This window comes from Mus caroli, chromosome 9 (genome assembly GCF_900094665.2).
Source record: "Mus caroli chromosome 9, CAROLI_EIJ_v1.1, whole genome shotgun sequence".
NCBI lineage: Eukaryota > Metazoa > Chordata > Mammalia > Rodentia > Muridae > Mus > Mus caroli.
The window spans coordinates 33,085,989-33,110,744 of NC_034578.1; the positions used below are offsets into that span (position 1 = coordinate 33,085,989).

A 24,756-nucleotide genomic window follows, 5' to 3' on the forward strand; every position below is an offset into this window, starting at 1 on the left:
CCTAATGATGGCTCCTGTGCTTGGCCCCTGTGTCTCCTCCTTTTGACATAGGGCTAGGAACCAATGGCAAAGGGGACTGTTGGATTCCCCTATCCTACCCTAAACGTTTCAGGCTCCTGACCATGTTGTGTCTTTGACAGCCAAGAGGTAAGCCTGGGGATCTAGAACACTATACCACATTGAGATGAATTTTCAGATGCAAAGCATTTTTAAGGGCCAAGTCTATGAGCCATCCAGTTAATTTATCCCAGTCGCATGAGTTGGGTATAGTTAGCTGTATAGATGAGGAAACTGAGCATCAAGGGGTTCAGTCATCAAGGTCCTACAGAGGATAAATACTGATGCAAAGCTCATTACATGTGTGCACACATGCAGTTACCCTCTCTCAAGCATATCCTGACTTTTTGAAAGAGCTGTCTCTTTGCTCCATAGCTGCCTGAGGCTAAATTTGAGGCTTTCCTTTCCAAATTGCAGTCTTCTAATTCCAACTAGCTGAGGAGCAGGGCAGGGCTAAGTTAGCCTGGCCCTCCACCAGCTGGAGGACCAGCACTATGGAATCTTAGAGACTGCAGCCAGGGTTCTATGCCTGCTAGGGAAGGAAAGAGCCAGGGATGAGCAGACATAGACTTGGGAGCGTTCACTAATATTCCTAGCAGCCAGTAAGAGCTTCTTCCCCATCTGAGACTTGCTCCCACTTTTAAATCATCACAATACCACAAACCTCCAGGCCAGTGTGGGTTCTCCTGGTAGCAGCTATCTTAGACTTCACAAAGTACTGCACTGGATGCCAAGAACAGCAGCAATGTGAGTAATTTTCAGTCCAGAATAATACCGAAATCAGCCATCTGCCCTGTAGATGTACTGAATATGTGTGTTTGTGCACACGTGTGTACACATATATATGTGTACATGTGTGTGTGAGAACATGTACTTACTTCCCAAACTCTTTTCTTTTGGGGAAGCTAAATTCTGGGCAGAAGAGGCCAGCACTACTATCAATCAATGTGTCTATGTTGAAGAGCAGATTTGCAGAGTTTCCAAATCTGCTGTGATAATCTGGGCAGTTCACATACAGGAAAAAACAAACAAACAAACAAACAAACAAACAAACAAATAGGTAATAATTCCAGGAGATGACTCAGCATGATGGGCAAGCACAGTGGCCTTGACAACACCCCTCTTCAATAGAAGTCACAGACTAGATGAGGACTTCAGAATCCTATACAACATGGCAGCCACCAAAGCTAATGATGGCAGTTGCCTTGGAAATATAGAATGTAGATTCACAGGCCCCCTTTGAATCTACAAAATCACAGTTCCACAGCGCAGCCCAGGAATTTGTATTTTACAGGATGTAGTACTGATCTGAGTAGCAAACTATTTGGAGGTGTGATCTACTGTGTCCAATAAGAGGGGAGAACCTTTGTTAAATCCAGCAGGACCAGGTCTTTCTCCATATTAACATCCTTGAACATGCCTCTTACCCTCACACATCTGTCTCTTCTGCCAACCACAGTAACACATAGCCACCAGTTCTCTGTGCAAACTTGGAATAGCTACCTCTGGCAACCTGGCCACTAGAAAGGAGGCTTTCTCCACTTGCTTAAACTGTAAGGTAACAGATGTGCAGATGCTGGTGCCACCAGAGGTAGAGATGGAGAAAACACTGGTAGCAAAGCCCACAGCTAGAATCTCAGTTAAAAATACTGGGAATTGTTCTCAACCATAAAACAGTACACATAGTGCCTGTACAGTGGTGGACACTCACAACTTCTTGTTAAATCAACTAATGAAGGGAACACTTTTAGAATAATATTTGGGATGGGATCACAGGGAGGGAAGACTCGAGCCGGGATGGAGGGTAGGGGGATCTTTACCAGATTGTCCAGTTCTGGGTCATCGCTGAAGAAGGGTTTGTGTTCCTGCTCCTGCTGGTGGACAAAGTTCTCGATGTCCACATCAAAGCTGGCGGAGGTGATGCACTCTGATCCCTGGGTGGCCTGTTCACATTTCTCAAACAGCAGCGTCAGGAGCGGGAAAAGAGGGTGCCTGCGGGGACATCAAGAGCTCACACATGCGCACACAGAGACCAGGCTGCTGGTGGGGCTGAGACACCACCTGTCCAGCTGCCCCATCACTTCTTTTCCCAAGGTCCAACTCCCTGAGAATGCCCCCGGTCCCCAGGGTCTGCAAAAGTGGCAGCATTTTTATCTCTGGAATGAAGGACCCACTCCTAGGCTCCCAAAGAGTGCCCACCTTTTCCCCATGGTCAGATAAATGGCAATGGAGAGGTTATAACTTTTCAAAGAGGTCGATGTTCATTTCAAACTCAGCATGAGTCTGGGAAGGAAATGTGGAAACTCTCTAGAGAATTCTTGAATGTGAATGTTAGCGCTAGGTGACATGCAAGCTAAGATCCATAGCACTGTCTTGGTCAGTACTTTGTCTTCGTCTTGGATATGTTCATTATAGAAACACACACACACACACATGAACATAAAATCTAAAGGCAGCCAAGGGCAATGGATGTGTACAAAGTATACACTGAGTGAAATACATGAACCCTCAAACTCACCCACATATGCCCATGTCTGTGGCAGATTTTTGTCAGATATTCCAGTTGCATTTGCAGCATCTCCCTGCACTTCTACCACCAAATCCTTAGCACAGCTATAATTAAATTGCTATTTGCATCATTATTTCTCCAAGATAGTCTCTGTGTAAGTTATTGTCGTATTCAAGAATCTTGCCATGTGTACTGATAGAAGGCACTTAAAAAATAGCTGGTGACTGAATCAAAGAACTGTGTGTGCATGTGCGTGTGCGTGTGTGTGTGTGTGTCTAGATGAGCAGAAATGTTTAACCAAATAGATTTATGGGTCTTAGTATAGAGATCACCAACTCCTGGAAGCTTCCCTGGCTACACACTGTCTCCCAAATCTCTGAGTTTTTGTTTTATCATCTTCCTACGGACCTAGACTTCAATAGGAATCAAGCCTATCTATCCACTCCTGAATATCCAGAGTCTGACAGACGTATGTGAATCTTCACAAACATTTGTCGAACACGGATGTTGCATGTTTGCACACATGAACAGACATCACACTTATTTTTGAAGCACATACTCCTGTGTGTGCCTAGGTTATTGACTCTGGAATGTAGAGAACTCCAATTCTCTCCTGTTCTTCCAAGAAAGCATCTGCATCTCCTGGCCTGTCTCCTCTAACTCCTGAGACCACAGCATCTGCTTGTTTATTTTCTATGCAGCATCGCTTCATGGGAGAGGAAGAGGATCATGTGCTGGACCTAGCTGTTGATATTCTGCCACAGGAATGCTCTGGCTAGCATCGACCAATGGAACTTTCTGTAGTGATGCAAATGTTCCGCAGTTTGCACCATCCAACACAGGAACCAATAGCCACTTGAGGCCAATGAACACTTGAAATACGGCCAGTGCAACTAAGATGTTGAATCTTTGATTTTATTGAATTTTAATTAATTCAAATTTAAATAGTCACATTTGGCTAATGACCACCATGTTGAAGAACATGAAAAGAATAGACATTGCTTCCTCCCCCAAATGGATGCACCGAGATCAGAGCTAAGCATCTAGTCAGCACAGTATGTTCAGCACCCATCAGTAGGCTGGGGGAAGCCCTGATGTCTGTCCTACCCTGAATCCTAAAAATCCTGGGCAGAAGCAGACAGGGAGAGCTTAGCCTCATCCTTCCTGCCTAGGTCTTTCCACTCAAGTGCAAGATGGGCTGGTCCTTGTTTAGAGAGCTGATGCATAAACTCCACGGCCTCAGGGCTATGTACTGGGCTTAGAGTATGCAAGAGAGAGGGCCAATATTTAAGGTTTGTTCTTGTGCATTTCAGAATTGCCAGAAAGCTCTGTTGTACCCAGGAAGGAGCTGACAGGGAAAAACAATGAAGACAAAAAGAACATCAGGTGAAGGGGTTAAACTCCAGTATAAGTCTTCATTTGCAGCCTCCAATACTGCAGCATATTATGGTCTAATCTAACCTGATCCCAGTTTAATGCAAGATTCTCCTGGCCCTGAGTGGAATACCAAAGAAAGCCTCAGTGGCTGTAATTTAAGCAGAGCCCTGCAGTGGTTTAGCTGAGGGCCATGAAAGGCAAATTCCAGACGGCGTTATGAATTATTGCGCCTTATGAACCTTCCTACTCTCAACAGATGCCTGCTGCCATTTAAACAGCCACTAGATCAATTAGGAATGAAAGGCACAAATCGACTCTGTACAAGGGCACTAAATTACCAGGAACTAATAATCCGAAGCATCGTGCCAGGTGGTGGGGGTGCAGCCTATGCCCCAGCCCACAGCAGCCTCTCGGTCACTGCACATTCCTTCTTCCCTGGCTAGAGGGATTGGGGGGGGCGGTGGCAGATGCTAACCAAATAGAGAGGTGGGGGATGTGGGGGGGGAGGTGTAGACTGGAGTTAAGTGCAGGCTCTCCATAGAGCAAGTGTTTGTCCTATACCAGCATGTTTGTTTCACTGTGTTTGCATGGGATGCTGTGTTCATACAGTACATATGCACATGGGGCTGTGTACATGCAACTGGGGGCTGGGTTTTGTATGCCACACGCCTAGTGTATGCTTTACCTGTATGTAGTGTATGTGCAGAGTTGTGTTTTCTGTGTGCACAGCATGAGTGACATATGGGGCAGGTAGGTGGGGCCTGTTGGGATTCAATGCTCCAGCTACAAGCATAGAGAGGGGAAGAGGTTTCCTCTGCTCCTACTCTTGCCCCTGCAGGGACGAGCAAGCAGCTTTTCTTAGAATGGTCAAGGAGGGCCTCTTTGAAGAGGTGACATTTAAGTTAAGCTTGGAATGATGAGGGGGCAGCTATGCAAAAAGCTGAGGAGAGGTGTTCCCAGCAGGAGCAGGGAAAGCAAGGCACTCTGAGGTGGCTGACACAGCCACCTGTGATAGTGTGAGAGGGGACCAGGAGAGGAGTGGAAAAGATGTGGCCAACAGTAGCAGAAGTCAGGCTATGACGTCTTAGTGGGCTCAGGAAAGTGCCACAGAGCAAGGTTTGCAGGGGTTGTGGTGGGGCATAAGGTGGCAGGGTTAAACACATTGGGGAACTACATGCCCTCTTCTGCAGAGCCATTGTATGGATCTGTATTACAAACCTTCCACTTGAAGGTGTCAGGCCTCCTTAGAATGGATGTGGGGGGAATATCTGGGGCTCTTTTGTTTCATTTGAGAGTATTTTCTTTCCAACTTTCATTACATTTATTTATTTATCTATTGCACTATGCATTATTATTTATTTATGGGGATGTGCACTGTTTATACATTTATTTACTTATCTATCTATTCATTGGGGGTGTGTACTATATTTATTTGTTTGTTTGTTCACTGGAGGTGTGCACTTGCCACACTGTACATATTGGAGGTCACGGGACAACTTGCAGGAACTAACTCCCTCCATCTACCGTGTGAAACCCTGGGGATTGAACTCGGGTTGCCAGTCAGGCTTGGCAGTAAATGCCTTAACTCACTGAGCCATCCTACACTTTGGGATATTTTCTATGCTTTTTGTGTTGGCTATGGTCCATGGGACTGTGCCAGGCTCCTGCTTCCCTCATGGGCTGAGCACTGGGCAGCTGAGCAGCACTGTCAACACCTCCCTTCTCTTATCCCCTTCCTCCACAGGTTCCTGTGACTGCCTCATCCCACTGACACAGGAATCCATCTTTGGGAGCCCTGCCAGGCCAGTGGGCTATGTGTGGATCCCATGCATTACCCTGCAGATCACTCATTGAAGTAGTTTCCTACTGGCATGGGGACAGCTAAGGACTGCATTGAACCTCTAAAAGAGGCTGCAGCCACAGCCTTGGGCTTCTAAGGCTGTCCCCAGAGCAGTTGCAGATCTCCCTTTTGCATTCACATGCCTAATGCTTGACCCCTATTTTCTAAGCCACCCTTCCTGATCCCTGCCATACGCGGGGAAGAAGCCATAGCTCCCCATTGGGCCCCATTGAGGACTCTTCAGCAGCTTCTGCTTCAGGCTTAAATATGGAAGGGTCCATGGAAATGGCTCCGGGGATGGAATAGGGGAAAGAACACACACACACACACACACACACACACACAGAGAGAGAGAGAGAGAGAGAGAGGGAGAGAGCAGCTTTAAATCAAGTGGCCTCAAACTGTACATGAGCTTGGTTTCCAGCATGTCATTTTGTCTAGCTAGAATATTTGCTTTTTAGTGCTGTCGACCCAACTTAGGTTCCCATGCATAAGCAGACAAGTGCTTCACTAGTGAACTACATGCCCAGCTCAAAAACATGGGTTTTAAGGAGCCCTTCTCCCTGCTGTCCAGGTTCATTTGTCTGTGGATCAACACCCATCAGAAGCTTGAAGCAGAAATCTGGGAACTTAGTCCCCAGGGCCAGGAGACGAACAAGATTTGAGAGACAGTCATTAGACTTTATTTCCAGAGAGCAGAGGACATTTGACCTCCACAGAAACTCACCTTCTCCCTGCTCATCCCTTCCCAACTCTGCTCCCCACAGGGCACCTCCCTCCTGACCGCGCCTCCCCCTCCCCACCACCCCAATCTCTCTTAAGCCTTTCAAAATTTGGAGGAAATAAATCTCCCCGCACTAATTCAGTGAGAGTTTGAGCCTCGTCAGTGCAGAACAAATAAAAGGAGTGAACTGGCATGACATTTTACTGCAGAAGAGAGGTCGTTTCCAGCCACTAATAAAAAGGATTTGACACAGACTAATAAAGAGAAATGAATTTCTCTAATGGCCTAATTTAGCACATTCAGCACTGTGCCTCCGCCTGGGTGCTGGGAGCTCGGACAGAGGCAGGAGGGCGGGAGAGACAAGGCTAGTCTCCTGGAGAGGGGGAGAAGGGATGGTTTCAAATAACGTTTTATTATTCCTTTTCTCTTTTCGGAGCGCCCCCCGGCCCACCCCCACCCTCATCACCTCTCCCCGGGAGCATCCGAACTAAAACCAACCTCAAGGTATGCAGCTCCTGTTAACGATCCAAAGAAATAAAGAAACCCTCTCCACAGAATTGAAGCCTTGTGCTAGCTTAAGAAGGTGATTAAACCGGATGTGTTGATTTCTACAGGGGTTTAAGTCATCCTTTGGTTTAATTACTTCTGACACTTCTGCCTTCGTGTTTTCTACATCACCCAAATAGGCTGGTCAAGAGTGACTCGTGTGTGGCTAACTGGGTGAGACTGCGCCTCCCAGGGGAAGCAGATGGATCAGACTTGGACAGGACACCAGCTGAAGCCCTTTGCAGATGGCCCCACCACACCCCCCAGCAACCAAAAGCCTCAAACCCTAGGTTTCAAATGCTCTCTTTGCCAAGGTCATGAGACTTTTTTTAGGGCCAGAGGTTAGTTCCTCTACCTCACTGAGGTGACTGAGAGCCTTCGAGAGTCCACTAAGCTCTTTTTTTTTTTTTTTTTTTTGTTTTTCGAGACAGGGTTTCTCTGTTTAGCCCTGGCTGTCCTGGAACTCACTCTGTAGACCAGGCTGGCCTCGAACTCAGAAATCCGCCTGCCTCTGCCTCCCGAGTGCTGGGATTAAAGGTGTGCGCCACCACTGCCTGGCACTAAGCTCTCTTCCTTCCCCCACTTCAAGACAGGTTCTTAGCAAAGATCGGGCTGATCAGTTTCCTTAAAGTTTGCAAAGACTGGAGCAGAGACCACAGCTTTCCTGGCAGTCTGCACGCTTCAGTCTGACTTGTTGCTCCCCTCTGTGGCTGCAGCACATGTCTCTTTATGGAAAGGATTCAGGAAAAGACAGTTGGGTCCATTCCCGGGTCCCTTTCTTCCTCCATAGACAACTTGGCTGTGCTGTTTCTTTTGTTTTTAATTAAAATCTTTTTTTTTTTTTCCTACTTAGGGGAAGAGTAGAAACAGGATGGGAAAGAATGCAAACAGCTTCAGAGAGGCTGGGATACGAACATGAAGAGCAACAGTGCTGACACGAATAGACAGTCAGAAACAGGGGCCACAGCAGATTGAGTGGGGCCAAGGGATGGTCCCAGGCTTGGGACATCACTGTCAGTGCTCTGTGGGATAAATCCTGTGACTCACAGTCAAGCCTCTGTCCCTTCTGAGTGTCTCAGCCCTATCTTTCCTTGTGACCTTGGCCAGGCTACAGACCTCCTGATGGGTCCAGCCAAGTATGTGCCCACCTGACCAGGCTGTCCACCTCCTCCCATCCACCCCCACGAACATCCATGGAGCCTCCAGACTGCCCTAGCACCCTTGCTCGGCCAGACACATCCTGCTGAGGTGTGGGCAGAAGGAGCCCAGGCTCAGTGCCCACTCCACACAGAACCCTGGGTTCCCTCCAAAAGGGACAGGGTAGTGAGAGCCCTTCCCAGATGGGACAGGATGATGACCAGAGGGTGGAGTGGATAATATGTGACAGAGATTTCTGGGTGGAAACAATGTAGCATGACCAAAGTCACAGACAGGGTCAGCCTGCTCCAGAAGATACTAAATCTGTGGGCCAGAGGGCTTGCTGGGATGGGACACTAAGGGTGGGGCTGGCATTGAAGCTACGGCTTACCCTTATTGACACACATGGTTGCCAGAGGCACGCACATGGTGTGCCATCCAGGAAACTCTAACAGGGGGTGGCATTGTGATGCTTTATTGCTAGTATCCCAGGCCAGAGAACATTGGGATCACAGAGATGATATCCCAGAAGGCACTGCTCCAGGCTTTGACTCTTCACTGGGCTCCAGTGACTTCTTGCACCTAAGCTCCCTGTTCCTGCACTCCTCCTAGCGCTTCCGATGATTGGCAGAACCCAACTCCACACACTGTCTCTCCTGTGAAAGCACTCGATGAATTTCTCTATCGATTGTCTAGCTCCTTCATAGTCGTCACAGTAGGAAGCAGGGGAAGTCGGAACAAATACAGACTTTGGAGACAGTGGCATGATATTTGGGCAGGTTATAGAATGTCTTGAGCCTTGGTTTCTACTTTTATATAGCAGAGATAATTCCTCCTATACATAGTTAACTGAAGAAAGTCTTTGACACCCAGTAAACTATCAATTAATATTCATTTATATCTCCCGTCCCCTGAAGGTATATAGACTCCTTTATGCAAAGCAACAATGAAACCATCCACTTCCATACATTTGTCTCCCCTGTCTACTGACTCATTTGGCTGGAAAATGAGCCTATGTACTAATTTCAATAGAGACTCAGAAAGAGAGGGGAGAGAGATGCCTTGTTATTTTCAGAATGCAAAACCAACTTCCTTCCTTCCTTCCTTCCTTCCTTCCTTCCTTCCTTCCTTCCTTCCTTCCTCCCTCCCTCCCTCTTTTGAATGCACACATAGAGGACAGAGATGGACTTCCTCTGTCTTTGACACACAGTCTTTTGCTGAGCTTAGCACTCACTGTTTCAGCTAGGGTGGCTGGCCAGCAAGCCCAGAGACCTGCCAGTCACTGTACCCTCGCCCAGTGCTGGTGTTACAGTCACGCACGGACACACCAACTTTCACATGGGTACTGAGCAGCTGAACTCAGGTTCTCGGGCTTGAGCATCAGACACTTTACCCCACTGTGCCATCTCTCCAGCCCAACATCATGCTCTCAGTGTCCAATGGCTCCTTTCTAATTTTGTGAGGGAAAACTATAAGCAAGTCACATGACACAGGGGCACAGTGTTTTCTGCTGTCCCTCTGATTGCAGTTTCAATAGCTTCTTGGCCATGCTGTCTGCTCTCTATGTCACTTTTGCGTTACTGAGACAAGGTTTTGTTATGAGTCCCAGGCTGACTTTGAACTTATGATGTAGCTCAGGCTTGCCTCAAACTCCAGTAATATTCACGTCTTAGTCCCCTGAATGCTGGGGTTAAAGTCATGAGCCACCAAGCCCAGCCAACGCTCCATAATAATAATAATAATAATAATAATAATAATAATAATAAACTATAAATAAAAATTCCTTATTTCCCTATGACATTGATTTCTTCCTACTAAGCACAGCTGTTGTACACAGAACCATCTCCCTTACAACATACTAAACAACTGCTGTCTGTGACCTGATAACTTTCTAAATTCCCAGTGAATGTAGAAACAGAGAGGAGTACTAGCAGGGGATCAATAAAGCTCTGACCACTGATGAATGGGAAGGCTCAAATGAGGCAAGCCATGTAACTACAGCAATGAGGTTTCTGAGGCAAGAGCCTGAAGTTCTTTCTGGCTTAGAATCTGTCGTTACTGGGCAAGCTAGAGTCAGATTTAGCTATCCGACAGCTTGTGGACATGGTTGCTGTAAAAGGACCCGCTTCTGCTGCAGTATGTGGGTGGGTGGGGTGGAAGGTCTTGGGGTGGGGTGTGAAAAAAGGTGCGTGTTCAGCCTCTCCTTCTCCCCACTTCAACAGCACCAGATGGAGAGAGCGGAGTAGGGTGGGGAGAAGAGCCAGAAGCCCCTGGTTGGATGTATTTTTACTTCAGGTGTGACGCTGAAAGCAAGCAGGATTATTTTTAGTCCTGCCCAGTGGGCGGTATGCTCGCCTGGGTTGCCTTGGAGAGGACTTTTTCTTGTTACTAAATCGGAGCTGCATCTGTTAGGGTTCCTGGGCTGCAACCTAACTCTCTTCCCCCAGGTGGGTGGGACAGTGAGTGTGGGACCCAGGCATGTCAGAGTCTTCTCTGTATCCCTGTCTATATGCACATTTGTGTACATGCACACGTGTGCACACACACAGAGAGAGAGAGAGAGAGAGAGAGGGAGAGAGAGACAGGAAGACAGAGACAGAAAGAGACAGAGACAGAAAGAAACAGAGACAGACAGAGAAAGAGAAACAAAGAGAGAGACAAAGAGAAAGAGAGAGACAGAGAGAGAGCCTGGCACATCAAAAAACAAAATCAGTATGTAATCTCAACAATGTGGATGTTAAGTCTAGTCTATAAGAGCAAAAAATCTAAAAACCTCTCACATGAGACTCCTGCCCAGCCCCATTGTGAAGAGCAGTGGTAACAAGCACAGGGAAGAATCAGCTTGTCCTGAAATTAGGCAGCTAAGGAGAGGAGGAGGCAGTCAGAGCTTTTATCCTGGTCACCTGAAATCCAGCCAGTTCACAAACAGGTCACACTGCAGCAGACTACCAGGTTAGGGGAGGAGAAGGGGTCTTGATCCACTTTGCCTTGGTCACTGGCAGGGACTGAACCTCACCCACACGTATTTGGTGGCACTTGTTGGGTTATAAGACGCTCTTATAAAATACTTACTGCAATCTACCCCTGTGCACTTAACACACCCATTCGACTAAATAACAACCTGATATGCTGGGTGGTTGAATGATTTTACCAAACAAACAAATGATTTGAAACATAAACTTGGATGTCCAAACTCTGAAAAATGAACTCTTCCATCTTTCCCATGTGGTAATTTTGGATTTTTTTTTACATTCATTTATTTAGGTGTGTGGGTGCACATGGGGAGGTCAAAGGACAGCTTTGAGGTTTTGTTCTCTCTTTCTACCATGTGGGTTCTGGTGATCAAACTCAAGTCATCAGGCTTGGCAGCAAGACCCTTTACCTGCTGAGCCATCTCACTGGCTAATTTGAATCACTTTGTTCCCCTCTTTCTGTCACAATCCTTGAGTCTTGGGGTCAAAAGCCAAGCTACCCCGAGTATCCTAAATCATCAAGACTTTTGCCAAGACAGGAAATCTTTGTTTTATCAGATAGGCGTCCAGAAGTACATCTTATAACATTTCTGTGTGGGAACAAGGGTGCATCCACATTGTTGAGATATCATATTGATGTTGTTGTTTTTTTTTTTTTTTGACGTGCCAGGCACACACTCTCTCTCTTTTTCTCTCTCCCTCTGTTTCTCTTTGGATGTCTACTCTATAGGGTAGAAAACCCTTTCCAAAGAGGGTCAGTGATTTTGCCCAGTGATAGAGTTAGAAGCCCGAAGCCTTAGTCTATGTTCTTTCCACATGACCATGAAAATGAACCAATGTCTAAGAAATGCAGAGTGCAGCTAGTTAATGGAGGAGTGGGGTGGGTTGGCTGACTGGTAAGAAGCCTTTGGAGACAGAAGTCCTAAAGCCCCAGGATGCTCTTCTCCCACTCCACCCACCTCATCTGCACTACTGGGGAGACCCAGTACTGACGACTTTGTAAGGAGGGACAGTGGAGTATGCATCTCAGTTGTAGACTCTTGTCATTGAGGTCTCCGTGTACCAAGCAGTGCATGACCTTGTGAGGATATGTTTTTGGGTTTCTAGATTCCTGGATCTCTTATCAGTAAGTTATGACCAGGTGGGGTGTGAACACATTCTCTGGACAATGCAGCTCTACCTAGACTAGGACTGATTGGTGGAAACACAGCCTTTGCCACCTCTGGGCATACATACTGCTCCAGAACAAGGTAGCTGCAATCCTCTGGCCTTCCAATAACCTGTGCAAAAGCTAAGCTTGAGCCAAGAGCCTTCAGATGCCAGTGGCAAGGGGATAGAGTGGGCTCTCCTTGGAACTAGAGAAACAAGAGCATGATATCACTTCTCAGATAACGGCCCCAGTAGGCTGGAACCCTTGGTGGCAGCCGTTAGCTAAGATGTTACTTCCCATGCCAGCAGATCCAGCTGCTCCTGAGAGCATACAATGGTCACTAAAGTTTCTAGTTCACAAAGCCTTGCCAAGGACACAGCCTGGAACATCTGTTCCCTGTATCTAATACTTCAGAGGCCTTGGCCCAGAGCTCTGGTCCCAATTCTTCCTTGGAGTGACTCCATCTCTCTCATGCTATCCTCAGGCCACCTTACCCAACACATTCTGTAAGTGACCAAGTATAGTGCCAGTGAAGACAAAGAGTTAAGCCCTAGGGTCACTTACTTGTAGCCAGAACACTCTTTGGTCACAGGGTGGACAAATTCCCTCAGTGACGCATCGTTAGGAAGTGGCAGTTCCCAGGGTGCTGGCCAGGAAGCTGCTGCAGAGGACAGTCACAACAGTACCCCCTGCCACTTGTCTAGCCTGATCCTAGGGACACTGACTTCCTAGCATCTCTCAGCCTAGCCCCTAAAAGGGCAACTTTACTGCCACTCTCTCAGGGTTTGCCTCCCTTGGGAAAATTTGACTCTCCCACACAGGGCAGATGCCTTAAGTCAGATATTTGTATACATTTTTTAGATCCCTTATTATGTTCCAAATATACATTTCAGTTACTCTTTATGTCCATTTCCTTCTCCCCCTCTCCCTCTCCCTCCCCCTGACCTGCCTGCACATTTCTTCATTGAGCAATGCCTTCAGGACTTAATATAATGCTCTACATGCACACAGTACACTGAATAAATGCTTCATTGAGTAGCACTGTAAAAACCACTTGGTTAGGAGCTGGCTTCCATCACCAGAGCCCTGCCCTTTACTCCATAGACCTGATGACCCTGCTTGCTTCAATTTCCCAAAACGTTCAACAGCAGCTGACACCTACAGAGAACGCTTACCATCAGCCAGGTGTGCACATGTGGTGTGTGCGTGCACACGTGGGTGGGAGCATACTTGCCCGTGCATAAGGGAGCCAGAGGTTAATGTCAGATGTCTTCTGCTTTCATTCCCACCTTATTTTTTTGAGATGGGTGCTTGCCCAAACACCCCCATCACTGCCATTACAAATAAGCACTTGCCCTGCCCTGTTTTGTTTGTTTGTTTTTAGAGATCCAAACTCAGATATCCATGCTCCAGCTGCAAGCACTTTACTCTTGAGCCTCTCCCCAGCACCTGCCCCCACCCAGGTTCTTTACTAAGCCTTTGCCTGTGCAATCTAATCCTCATGGCAGTCCTGATGAAGATATAGCATTACGGTCACTCACATTTAGAGAGGAGGAAGCTGGGACATAGAAACACTGAGTGCCCAGTTGCGGAGCCAGCGCGTGTACTATGCAGCTGCCAAGGCTGCTATCCTAATTCTGAGACCTACATCACTGAGTGTTTCAGACTGAGTAGGCCAAAGCCACACAAGATGGGCCTACGCTTAAGACCCTCTAGGCCACTCAACACACACTGCTGTCTACACTGGGCATTACCTAATGTTATGTAACTTTATCCTGGGTATTAGTGTTTTCTTTTTTACAGTTGAGAAAATGGAGGCTCTGAGAGATTAACTCGCCCAAGGTGACAAAGTTAGTTATCACCACGTCTATTTCTAGAACATTATTCTACTTCCCCTGCCTAGCATGGGTTGCTAAGCTGAATTTGCACCTCCAGCTAAAAGGACTGTCGGGATCAAGCCTCAGGATTCTGTGACCTTTAGGATGCTCTCCTGGGAGTTATCTGACCGATACCCAGATACTTGCTGTCCTGTTTCCTCCCTTCCCCCACAGGTATAGATTTGAGAGGAACCCAGTCTGGATGCAACCGGAATGGGTGTAATATACATAGCACTTTAGGAATTCACCTTGGTTTGTTGAGTGACAGTTGGACTTAGCATGAGATCTCAGGGGGTGGGACACACCAGTGTTGAGGCTCTCTGCTGAATAGTTCATGGGAACTGGGGGACTGGCTTAAGTCTTCGGTGTGCAGTATGCAAAACACACCAAGAAAACAAAGAGTGGGTTTAAAGCAGGGCTTCTGGAACTGCCATAAAGGAGTTCTCTCACTGGTAAGCCAGCAAAGGCTCCTGGACCAGGGCAGATGCTGAGAGTGGGCTTGCACAAGCAGAGAGAAACAGTACTGAGTAGAACCCCCAAAGCAGAAAACTCTTGGCCTTGGCATTCAGGTGGAGCACCATGGCGCTTACACACGTATCCAGCTCTTACTCCACCCTCAGCACTTTCTGAAGTATTAAGTCATTAAAGAGAGAACATTTCAAGTTAAGATCCCAGAGTTAGACCCGAAGGGACAGACTGGGGAGAGAATGAGCAAGGCCATTGAAAGCTACTGAATCTGCACACAGGATTATCTCCCTCCCTCTATCAGCAATAGAGACTGTGTGCCTGTGACCTGGATCTTCGAATTTGGATTGTACTGAGTCCTGTCTGTGTATTTCTTTCCAACTCCTCAGTAGCAGTTTTGAGTGGATCATGGAAGGTACATTTACAAAACAGAAATTGGCAAATGTTATGAAACATGCTCCTCGATTGCCCCATCCCCTACCAATTGCCAGCATGTCAAACTAGGGCCACAGTGTATTTATGGGGTACTGTCTAACCTATTTAATTAATCCCCTCAACAAGCAATTCAACACCCTTTTTTTTTTTTTTTTTTTTTTTGATTTTCAAGACAGGGTTCCTCTGTGTAGCCCTGGCTGTCCTGGAACTCACTTTATAAACCAGGGTGGCCTCAAACTCAGAAATCTGCCTGTCTCTGACTCCTGAGTGCTGGGATTAACGGCGTGCACCACCACTGCCTGTCTCAGCACCCTCTTTGCCTATGCTGCTAAGGCTGACTTGTGTAACTTGCTGAGGACAGAGCAATGAGCAGGACAGGCAGAAACCCAACTCTGTCCCCATGGAGTTAACAGTCCAGCAAGTGGAAGGCACAGAAATGTTAATCCAGATGTTAATCCAATTAATTTGTCGAGTAATGGCACAAAGAAATACGGTTAGAGATCCTCCACCCGATTCTGCAGCTGACCCCTAGTGTTTTTTAATGGGGAAGCAAAGCATAGTTGGCTTTACTATTTTTTGGATATTCAGACCTCCAGCCCACATTTCTTTATCGTAGGTAACTTCAGCACCAACGGGGGGGGGGGGGGGGGGGGGGTGGAAGGGGTGTGTGTGTCAGAACTCTCAGAGAGGTTCTTGCAGCCATAGGAGAGACAGCCAGTACCTTAGCTGAGCATGCTCTGCAAAATCACTCTCCCTCCCCCACTCGTCCTCCTCCCCACCTCGCACCTGGCCAGCCTAGCTCCCTGCCACTCTTCTGCTCCCCAGGACATCACGGTTTCCATGGGAACCCACACACTTCAAAGGGGAATGAAGGAGTCTGGAGGGGGAGGAAGGGGAGTGAAAGCTGGATTAACCTCACCCTCTTGGCCCCATCTCAGCTCTGCATCCTAATCCCTCAGTCTCTAACTGCACCTGACACCTGACCACTGTTCAGCAGCGTGGCAGGTGGGGTGTGGCAGTCCAAGTTACATTTGAACTTCCCTGGAAGGAAACAGCAGAATTGAGGTGGGGGCTGAGAAAACTGAGGACCATCCAAACCTAAACCTCCTACTCCACAGGCCTCCCCTCCTCCGATCCCCTCTCATCATTGCTCCTGGGCCACAAACACAATTACTCGGGATGTGCATTTAATCATGGGATCTGCTTGGATTAGACTGAAATCATTAATCTGAGCCGGAGCTCCTGGTTGCTCTGCTGATTAGCCCAGATGATGCACCGGTATGATCCAATTAAAGATGGGCTCTGCTCGTCCCTTCCCCCAGCTTCCAGATCAGAAGGGAACCAATACATTTCATTAACACGTCCTTATACACAAATAAAACCTTAGGGGCACTGGCAGGCTCCCTCCCCTTTGTCATACTGTCCCTCTGCCTGTCAGCAGGGCAGGGGTGGGGGAAGCTTCCCCCATCTTTTCCCATCTATAGTCCTGGAAGGGGCCACAGGGAAGACTTCCAAAAAAGTAGTGCTGGGCACTAATATGAATGGAAGGGTCTTGTTACATTTATTGACATAGAATGTGGACTCCCTAATGTGCTTTGGAACAACCAAACTGCCCAAGGCAGGCAAATCTAATTAAAATGACTGACCCTACAGGAGACTGGGTGTCCAAGCAATGGCTGCAGAGAGGGCTGCTGATACTTGGTGTGAATATAGGAGATAACTCTGGGGGCTCTGGGCCTAGAGGCAGTAGGGCCAGAGAGCTAGGTAATGGTATAAGTGTTAGCTCCAACCTAGCTGCAAGGAGCCACACAGCCACATTTGCCGAGGAGTCTCTGTATTGGGTCAGATGGTCACAAGTCCACCTTGGGCAAATGCTTTTGTTGGGTTATCCCAGGGGAAGATAGGGGATGAGCTGGAAGAAGCATTAATTGAAGGACTATCTGAGTCATACTTCACATGACACGGTGGACAAGTCTCGTGGGTCACCTCTCCTGTGGACTGATCTCGTGTATCATCTCTCCTAAAGCTTGGCTTGGGTACAGCATGAGCCTGGCATGCTATGTTGGAGCCCAGGAATCTTGCTGTGATGCTCTTGTGGAGTGCAGCTCTGCTTTACATCAGCCATGGTGCCAGGGGTTTACATAGGCTGCTTCATTAACTCCTCTTAAATATGCTTCCTGAGTCTATCATAAACCTTCAGGCTCAGTGAGAGGGAGGACCATGCTTGCATTTCCAGAAACTTTATTTCTAGCAGATATCATGACTGGATGCACAGTGGTGATTGTATTTGTGGCCTAGGGGCAATAATGAGAGAGGTCAGAGGAAGGAGGACCGGTGAGGTGGGAACTGGGGGTTTGTATGAACTGGGCTCAGTCTTCTCAGCCCTCCACCTTAAGCACCATGCTTTCTCCCAAATAGCACCCTTTTTAAACATTGTACTGTTGTCTGTGTATAAGTGTTTTGCCTGAATGCATGCTTGTGTATCACAAAGCCAGAAGAGGGCACTGGATCAACTGGAACTGGAGTTAAAGACTGTTGTGAGCTGTCATGTGGGTGCTGGGAATTAAACATGCATCCTCTGGAAGAGCAGTCAGTTCTTTTAACTCTCTAGGCCCAAAGATCCTCTTAATCAAAGGCACTCTCTGTGATCTATGCTCACCACACACACCACCCCTAAGGGTCTGAAGAGATGCCTGAGAACACCCTCTAATGTGCATATGAGTCACCCAGGACCATGTGAATTTCATATATTGAATCCGGAGGTTGGGCTTCAAGATGTTGCCTTTCTTATCAGCTCTAATCTAGTCCTACGATGTGATGCTGCTGGCCCATGGGGCACATGTGGAATAGTAGTTGTCTAGCTAGGCAGTGGTGGTGCATGCCTGTAATCCCAACACTTGGGAGGCAGAGGCAGGCAGATTTTTGAGTTCAAGGCCAGCCTGGTCTACAGAGTGACTTCCAGGACAGCCAGGGCTATACAAAGAAACCCTGAATCGAAACAACAACAACAACACCTAGTATTTGTCTAAATTGAGCACTATGAGCCATCAGGCCATGAGGGTAGCTTGCAGAGGTCATTTTCTTTCCTCTCCCTTCTCAAGCTGCTCACAGAGGCTCACAGTTACATGAGGTATCCAGGCTCATTTATAGGCAGCTGTGTAATCACTCTTTCCAGACCAAGCTGCTCTGGCTACTACCTGACCCTATAACACAGCAATTTCTGTTTTGCCTCAAAGGGCTAGCCTGCGTTCTTCTCCACATGGTGGAGTCCCTTGCTCAGCCAGTAAGACCAGGCACAAACACTGCCTCCCAAAGGAAACCTGCCCATTTCTCTGAGTACACAGTGGTGCCTTCTTATTTGCATATCTATTGGTTCCTGGGGTGACAAGTACTGGTGTTTACCTTCCTACCCTTCTCTCTCTCTCTCTCTCTCTCTCTCTCTCTCTCTCTCTCTCTCTCCTCTCTGTTTTTTGAGACAGGGTTTCTCTGTCCTGGAAGTCACTCTGTAGACCAGGCTGGCCTCAAACTCAGAGGTCTGCCTGCCTCTGCCTCCCAGGGATTAAAGGCATGCGCCACCACTGCCCGGCCCTACCTGACTCTTTCCCAGGAGTCTAACACAGTGCCTGCAATATTAATAGTAATGACCCTATAGGAGAGTATGAGGGAGGGAGGAAAGGACACTGAGGGAGGCTAGTTTGCCCTCCCTGGGAGTTATCAATGGCAGTTACTGTGAACAGATTCCAGAGTTCTTTGGGCAGAGCCCTGCATCCACAGGCAGCTGGGCCTGGCTTATTCTTTGCACAGGGGACGACCAGGTACTGTTTTATTTTTCTGCAGGGCTTAGGTGTTGGCATTAGAGGCAATCAGCTTATCTGAGTAACTAAAAATAATGCTGAGGATAATGATAATAACATCACTAATTACCACCATTACCATATAGGCATTGTCTTTGGGGGTGTAGGGGAAGGAAGGAATCGGTCTTCCTATTCATTTGTCTTCCTGTTTGCCTGTCTTGGGCGCATTATTCCCTGTTATGGGAATTAGCTGTGACGTATACTTTTCCCAGGTATGCTGTTACACTTGCTGATGCATGGGAACATGGGAACTTGCACAGGTGAATGTGAGCCAGAGTCCAGCCTCAACACCAAGTGAAGACTTGGGCCTCTTTTCTTTGTACTGTGGGATCCTCATGAACAAATAACAATAACAATTTCATTCAGGTCTGTTTTGAGATAACTACAACTTCTTCCCAACCACACACACAAGAACCAGAGTTCTTTAAAGCTGATGGGTATTTCCCGAGCTTCACCACCTTCTCCTTCAGGATGCTGCCCCTGGCTATATGGCGCAGGCAGAATGAGATGACGGGGCAGAGTAGCCTGTTCTCAACAAACTCACTTTGGAGAAGTACCAGGACCCACACAATCACACACAACACCTCTTGCTAAGAGCATGAATCAGAGTGTAGCCTAAGGAACAGCTGGGGCCAAGTTTACCTGGAGCAATGACAAAGATAATTCACACCCCTCTTCCTGTTGATTGACCAACTGATTCAACCTGTCTGAGCCTGCAGCCTAGGACTGTGTTTTAATAAGCTCTTCCTGTTTGCATGCACACACAGTTTAGTGACTATCAAGTTGTAGATGGGACAGCTAGATGACTAGTAAGCTTGCTGGAGTGAAGGCAATGAGAAATGGGGCAGGGAGAGGGTTTGGTTGGCTGAACTGAGGGTTTCTGACATTCATTAGGGCCCACCTTCCCACTTGAGATGGGAAGGGAGTCTTCATGGCTAATATTGCCCATACCCTCATATGTGTCGCAGATACTTCCAGTAGCTAAAGTAAATCCACAGTGACTGGCTGGGGGTAAGCAGATTCCGAATTGACGAGAGAGGGGAAAGCTCAGCCAAGCTGTTGCTGGCTGTCATTGTGGACTCTCTGATCTGCATCCTCATATATCAGCTAAGGCTTTCTGGAGAGTCCCCTACCTGTACACAGCTCGCTTGTCAGCCTCCAGCTGGGCTTGGGGATCAATGGGGGCACTGGGCACAGGTGTGCTGGCAGTAGCTGAGGGTGCTGAGATGTGGACAGCCTGGGCCTTGGAAGGTGGCTGGGCAGTTGCTGTCATCTGCAGAGAGAAGAAACAGGAAGGCAGATTAGGTGGAGTGAGAAAGGTCTCTCTTGGTCTATGCTGGACCTGGAGGGAGAATGTTGGCAAGATAGCGCTACATAATAAAGTGTATCCATTTATGCATTTGTTAGAGTGGAAAGTAAAAGCAGTCTTTTCATTTTCTTCAAATGAGTATGTTCTTAAAAAAACAAAACAAAACAACATGTAGTAACCAGGGAATGGATTCCAAGCACACTTAGAACAGAGAATTTTGTTTTATTTTACTGAGACAGGGTCTCCCAGAACCCAGGTTAGCTTAAAACTTGTTATGTTTCTGAGGCTCACCTTGAGTGTATGATCTTTCTGTTTCTACTTCCCAAATACTGGAATCACAGGTGTGCCTACTCTGTCTTGGCCTAAGAGATGGCTCTTAATAGGAATGTTGTGATCTTTGCCCAGAAGTAGAAAAATAAAAACAAAAACCAAACCATAATACAATAAACTGCTTTAATTATGTTTATGAGTCTTTTTTGTATGAGAGGTTTGATTGCATGTATGTCTGTATGTATACCATGTACATGCCTAGTGCTCTTGAGTTCAGAAGATGGCAGTGGGTCTCTCCTGAAACTGGAGTTAAAGATGGTTGTGACCTGCCACGTGGGTGCTGGAACTGAACTCAGGTTCTCTGTAAGAACATCAAGTGCTATTAACCACCGAGCCATCTCTCCAGCCTCTATTTATGAGTCTTTTTGTTAGTAACGAATTTGATTAGATAACTTTAAAAGGCAGGGAAAAAAAGGCTGAATATTTTTCATTTGGACAGTCATAATTATCCCTTTTTCATGCTAGTCAAGAGGTAACCCTTCAGGTAGTTTTAATGGCTAAATGATTGTCTCTGCAAATTTGGCTTCTATTGGCCACTTGAAGATGAAGTTTTTTACAGACAATGAACAGATGTCTGCTCTTGGTTAGAGCAACAACCTTAGAAAAATCGTTTTCACAGCATGTCATAGGTTTTGGAAGGTATTCCAAGGTCTACAATTTTACACCAACTATACCAATTCCTCTCAGTATAATACTCTGACTTTTCTGTTTAACGTTCATGTAAAGAAATGGCCCAATATCTCTATATTTTTTGAAAACCATTATTACAGAACTTAATTATTTTACGTTATATTTCTTTTAGTTAAGTAGACTCCTAGAATGGTATCGACACATGTGTGTTATTCTCTATCCACCTATCCCTGATATCAAGATAGCCCTTATCTCAGTGTTCTTGGCCAGAACTCTCTGGCTCTGGTTCTGGCTTTGGCTCTGGCTCTGGCTCTGGCTCTGGCTCTGGCTCTAAGGCTTTATTCACCACCCCTGGCACTCAACTGACCACACTTAAATAAAAATGACTGACATTCAATGAGAAAAAGAGTAACAAATAAATGAATGCATATGCTTGGAAGGAATCAGGCATGTCACAGCTTGGGAGTTCATAATAGATCTGTGTCCCTGCTTTATTGAAGAAAAAGTATTTTGTGAATATATCACATTATTGCTGTGTGTATGTCCCCAGGACATAGGCAGATCTTCCTTTTTCTACATATATCTCTGCTTAGGTGCCACCCTTTAAAAAAAAAACCCAGCTCCCCACGTCTGCCCCTTGCTTTATTTTTTTTCTGTATATCCATCAGCCTGTCCATAAACTATATGTTTATTTGATTATTCTCTCCCCACACCTCTCTAAAATGCAAGAAGGGTCATAACAGTTACATTCTGTCACTAGAAGGTATTAAATATTTGTTGAATCAATGAATTAATGAACAGCAGAGGGTAAACGAGACACCATGAAAAAAAAGCATCTGTGTTTTAATATACTCTGTCCTATTTTTTTGTCAAAAAGAAACACCCCTACCACCATGGGATACATGTGCAAACTCGGTGCACAGGAGGCTTGGTACCTCAAGGCCAGCAGACAGCTGTCTGTCTGTTTACTATCCCTTAACTTGGCGAAGCTTCTTTTTTCTTAGGATTGGTGGTCTTTAAAGATATACTACACGAAGCAGGTGTGAGGCAGATGTACTAGACTTCACAATAGAGAAAGGGCACAGTCCATTAAAATGGTGCTCACCTTTACACTCATCTGGGCCTTTGCCCATTAATGCATTTGGGCATGTTTGCAGGCACGTCCAGAGTCCCTCCCACACACTAGGGTCTGGGCTTACAAGAGCAATGCCTGACAACATGGAAAATTTGCCAAGATTATTAAAATGGCAGAACTGGAAAATATAGTGTAATTCACTTTGGCCAGGCATCTCCCACTGCATGTGGTCTGGTGGACAATGGCATGGATTGTGAACTACATCCCCACAGATGACAATTAAAGGACAGATGTCAGCATAGGAGAGGCTTATAGGCAAAGGCTACATGCTTCCTTATTTTGGTCAATTTTTTTCTCAACATTTTTTTCTTGGTGATTTAACCGCTGTCTGAGGAAATGTTCGACAAATTTATAGATGATAAGAAACTTGGACCCAAAAGATTCTTACAGATTTGGACAATAGGGCAAAACTAATAAGATTATTTTTCATCTAATAAGTTAAAATTGAACACTTCTAAAAATAAAACTCAATCAATAATGTGAGTGCAGAACAGGGGATACAGGGGTTGCCATCAGTGCATTAGCTGATGGCTAGCTCAATATATCCAAGATGTAATGTATCCATGAACAACAAACAAGCAAATCCCAACATTAGTGAATGCTGTCTGACGAGGCCTTAAGGGAGCTGAGAGCACAGCGAGGGGGTTAGGATCCTGTTTTCCTTGGGATTAAACAAGTACATGAAGGCACATTCAGAAGACAGCTGACCAGCATGGTGAAGGGATTCTGTAGTTTGTTTCAAGACAACTACACGCAAGGCCTAGAATGTGTAAGCATGATTTGATAACCAGGGGAAATAGGAAGATATGAGACCCCCCACTTTAAATATCTGAGTGAGGGGATTATAATTAAACATGAGAGTTGTAGAATGCACTCCAGTCGTAAAGAGAACACAACTACATCAACAGAGCTCGTCCGAGGGTGAAATGTCAGCGCTCTGGTACACTCTGCTATGCCCACTAGGTAAATTGTCTGGTGTCCTTGAAAGAATCCATGGAGGCTTTGACTAAGATGAGATTCTAGAGAAGGATGAGGGAGGTACTTTGCTGTTTGACTGGGGAAAGGCAATGGAAGGCCCTGATGGGATAAAGATGAATGCTCAGAATAAAAATTAAATCAAAATCGGTCATTTGCCGATCTCCCGAGACACCCTCAGAGACTCTTAGAGGGTGGGAGCGACCAGAGCTCGTTTGAGAGGGAGGATGACTCAAATTTATGTGGCTCGTGGGGGCTGATCCAGCCACGTCTGCGTTTCTTTCAGGTTTGGAGAATGAATGTTTATTTCTGAATAGGTGTCTTTTGCTAGCCATTTCCAAAGACCTGGAATTCAAATGGGACCAGCCACTGTTTACAAGGTCAGAGACACCCCCCCCCCCAGGAGAATGGGAATGATTTGAAATCAGTTTTAGGGGCATCAAAGTCTACAGGGTGGGAACAAGGGGAGAAGCTGGGAGAACCAGGGCAGGGCAGGGCAGGGCAGGGCAGGACAGGGCAGGGCAGGGCAGGGCAGGGTTGTTAAATAGGCTCATGGAAATGCCAGTGAAACTGATGGCTGAAATTTTCGGGAATTTTGTAAACTGGTTGATGTCTGGGTGTCTTAAAATTGGCCACAGTGGGAGGAGCACTTATAGCAAAAAATTGGTGAATGGTGCAAATCAGGACTAGACCCTCCTCTCCAACCTATGTTTGAAGAGCCCATTGTTAGTTACTAATTAGTACACTAATTCCAGGGTCCTTCCCAAGAGACTTCCACCCACTCTGCTTGCTTTGACATGAGAAGAAACTAACCATACATATCTACAAGGGCATTCAGTACATTCACAGCTGGTCTCAAATGGGCTACTCCAGACCAGGGCATTTCCTTTAAGGAAAATTCTACCTGTATGACTCACTGAGGACAAGGCAGGGGACGGCTCTAATGCAAACATGCAGCATAGTCCTCTTACAAGAAGAGGAAGCTAGGGCACAGAGAAGGAGGAAGGTAGAGTTATCCAATGTCCTGAGAGCAGACTAAGGAATCAAAGAAGTCTCAGCAAGTAAAGGAGCCTGGATCAGGCCTGGGGACAATGAACCACTGTTGTTCGCGTTGTTCTTAGTGACAAGTTTTGGGGCAAGTCTCCTGGCCTTATTATATTTCCTAATGCTAGAGTAATACCTATCACACAGCCTGAGGGGAGTAATCAATAGAATAAGATCATGTCTAGTGGACAGGGCAATATGGTGTTGGCTCTGAAGAGGCCCATCTATGTGAATCCTGACTCTTCTCTTAGCTGTGAATCCTTCTTGGAATGAAGACCTTAGGGCTAGTACCTGCCGGCTTCCCTTTCTTGGATGTGACAATCACTAAGCTTCTCTGTGTACCCAAGATGGAACCAGCCTTGCCCAAACCCTAAACCTCAAGGATCCCTG

At 46.6% G+C, this 24,756-nt stretch overlaps 1 protein-coding gene across 6 annotated transcripts in view; it reads right to left on the minus strand.

Moving 5' to 3' along the window:
* Positions 1-24,756, minus strand: part of Pknox2 (PBX/knotted 1 homeobox 2) — a 259,037-nt gene that overhangs the window by 43,766 nt on the left and 190,515 nt on the right. For all 6 annotated transcript variants that reach the window (XM_021173027.2, XM_029481800.1, XM_029481797.1 and 3 more), the window contains 2 exons: positions 20,077-20,216; positions 1,878-2,049 (listed from right to left, as the gene is read on the minus strand). In XM_021173027.2, the coding sequence (XP_021028686.1) occupies positions 1,878-2,049; positions 20,077-20,216 (312 nt within the window). The remainder of the gene's footprint in view (positions 1-1,877; positions 2,050-20,076; positions 20,217-24,756) is intronic.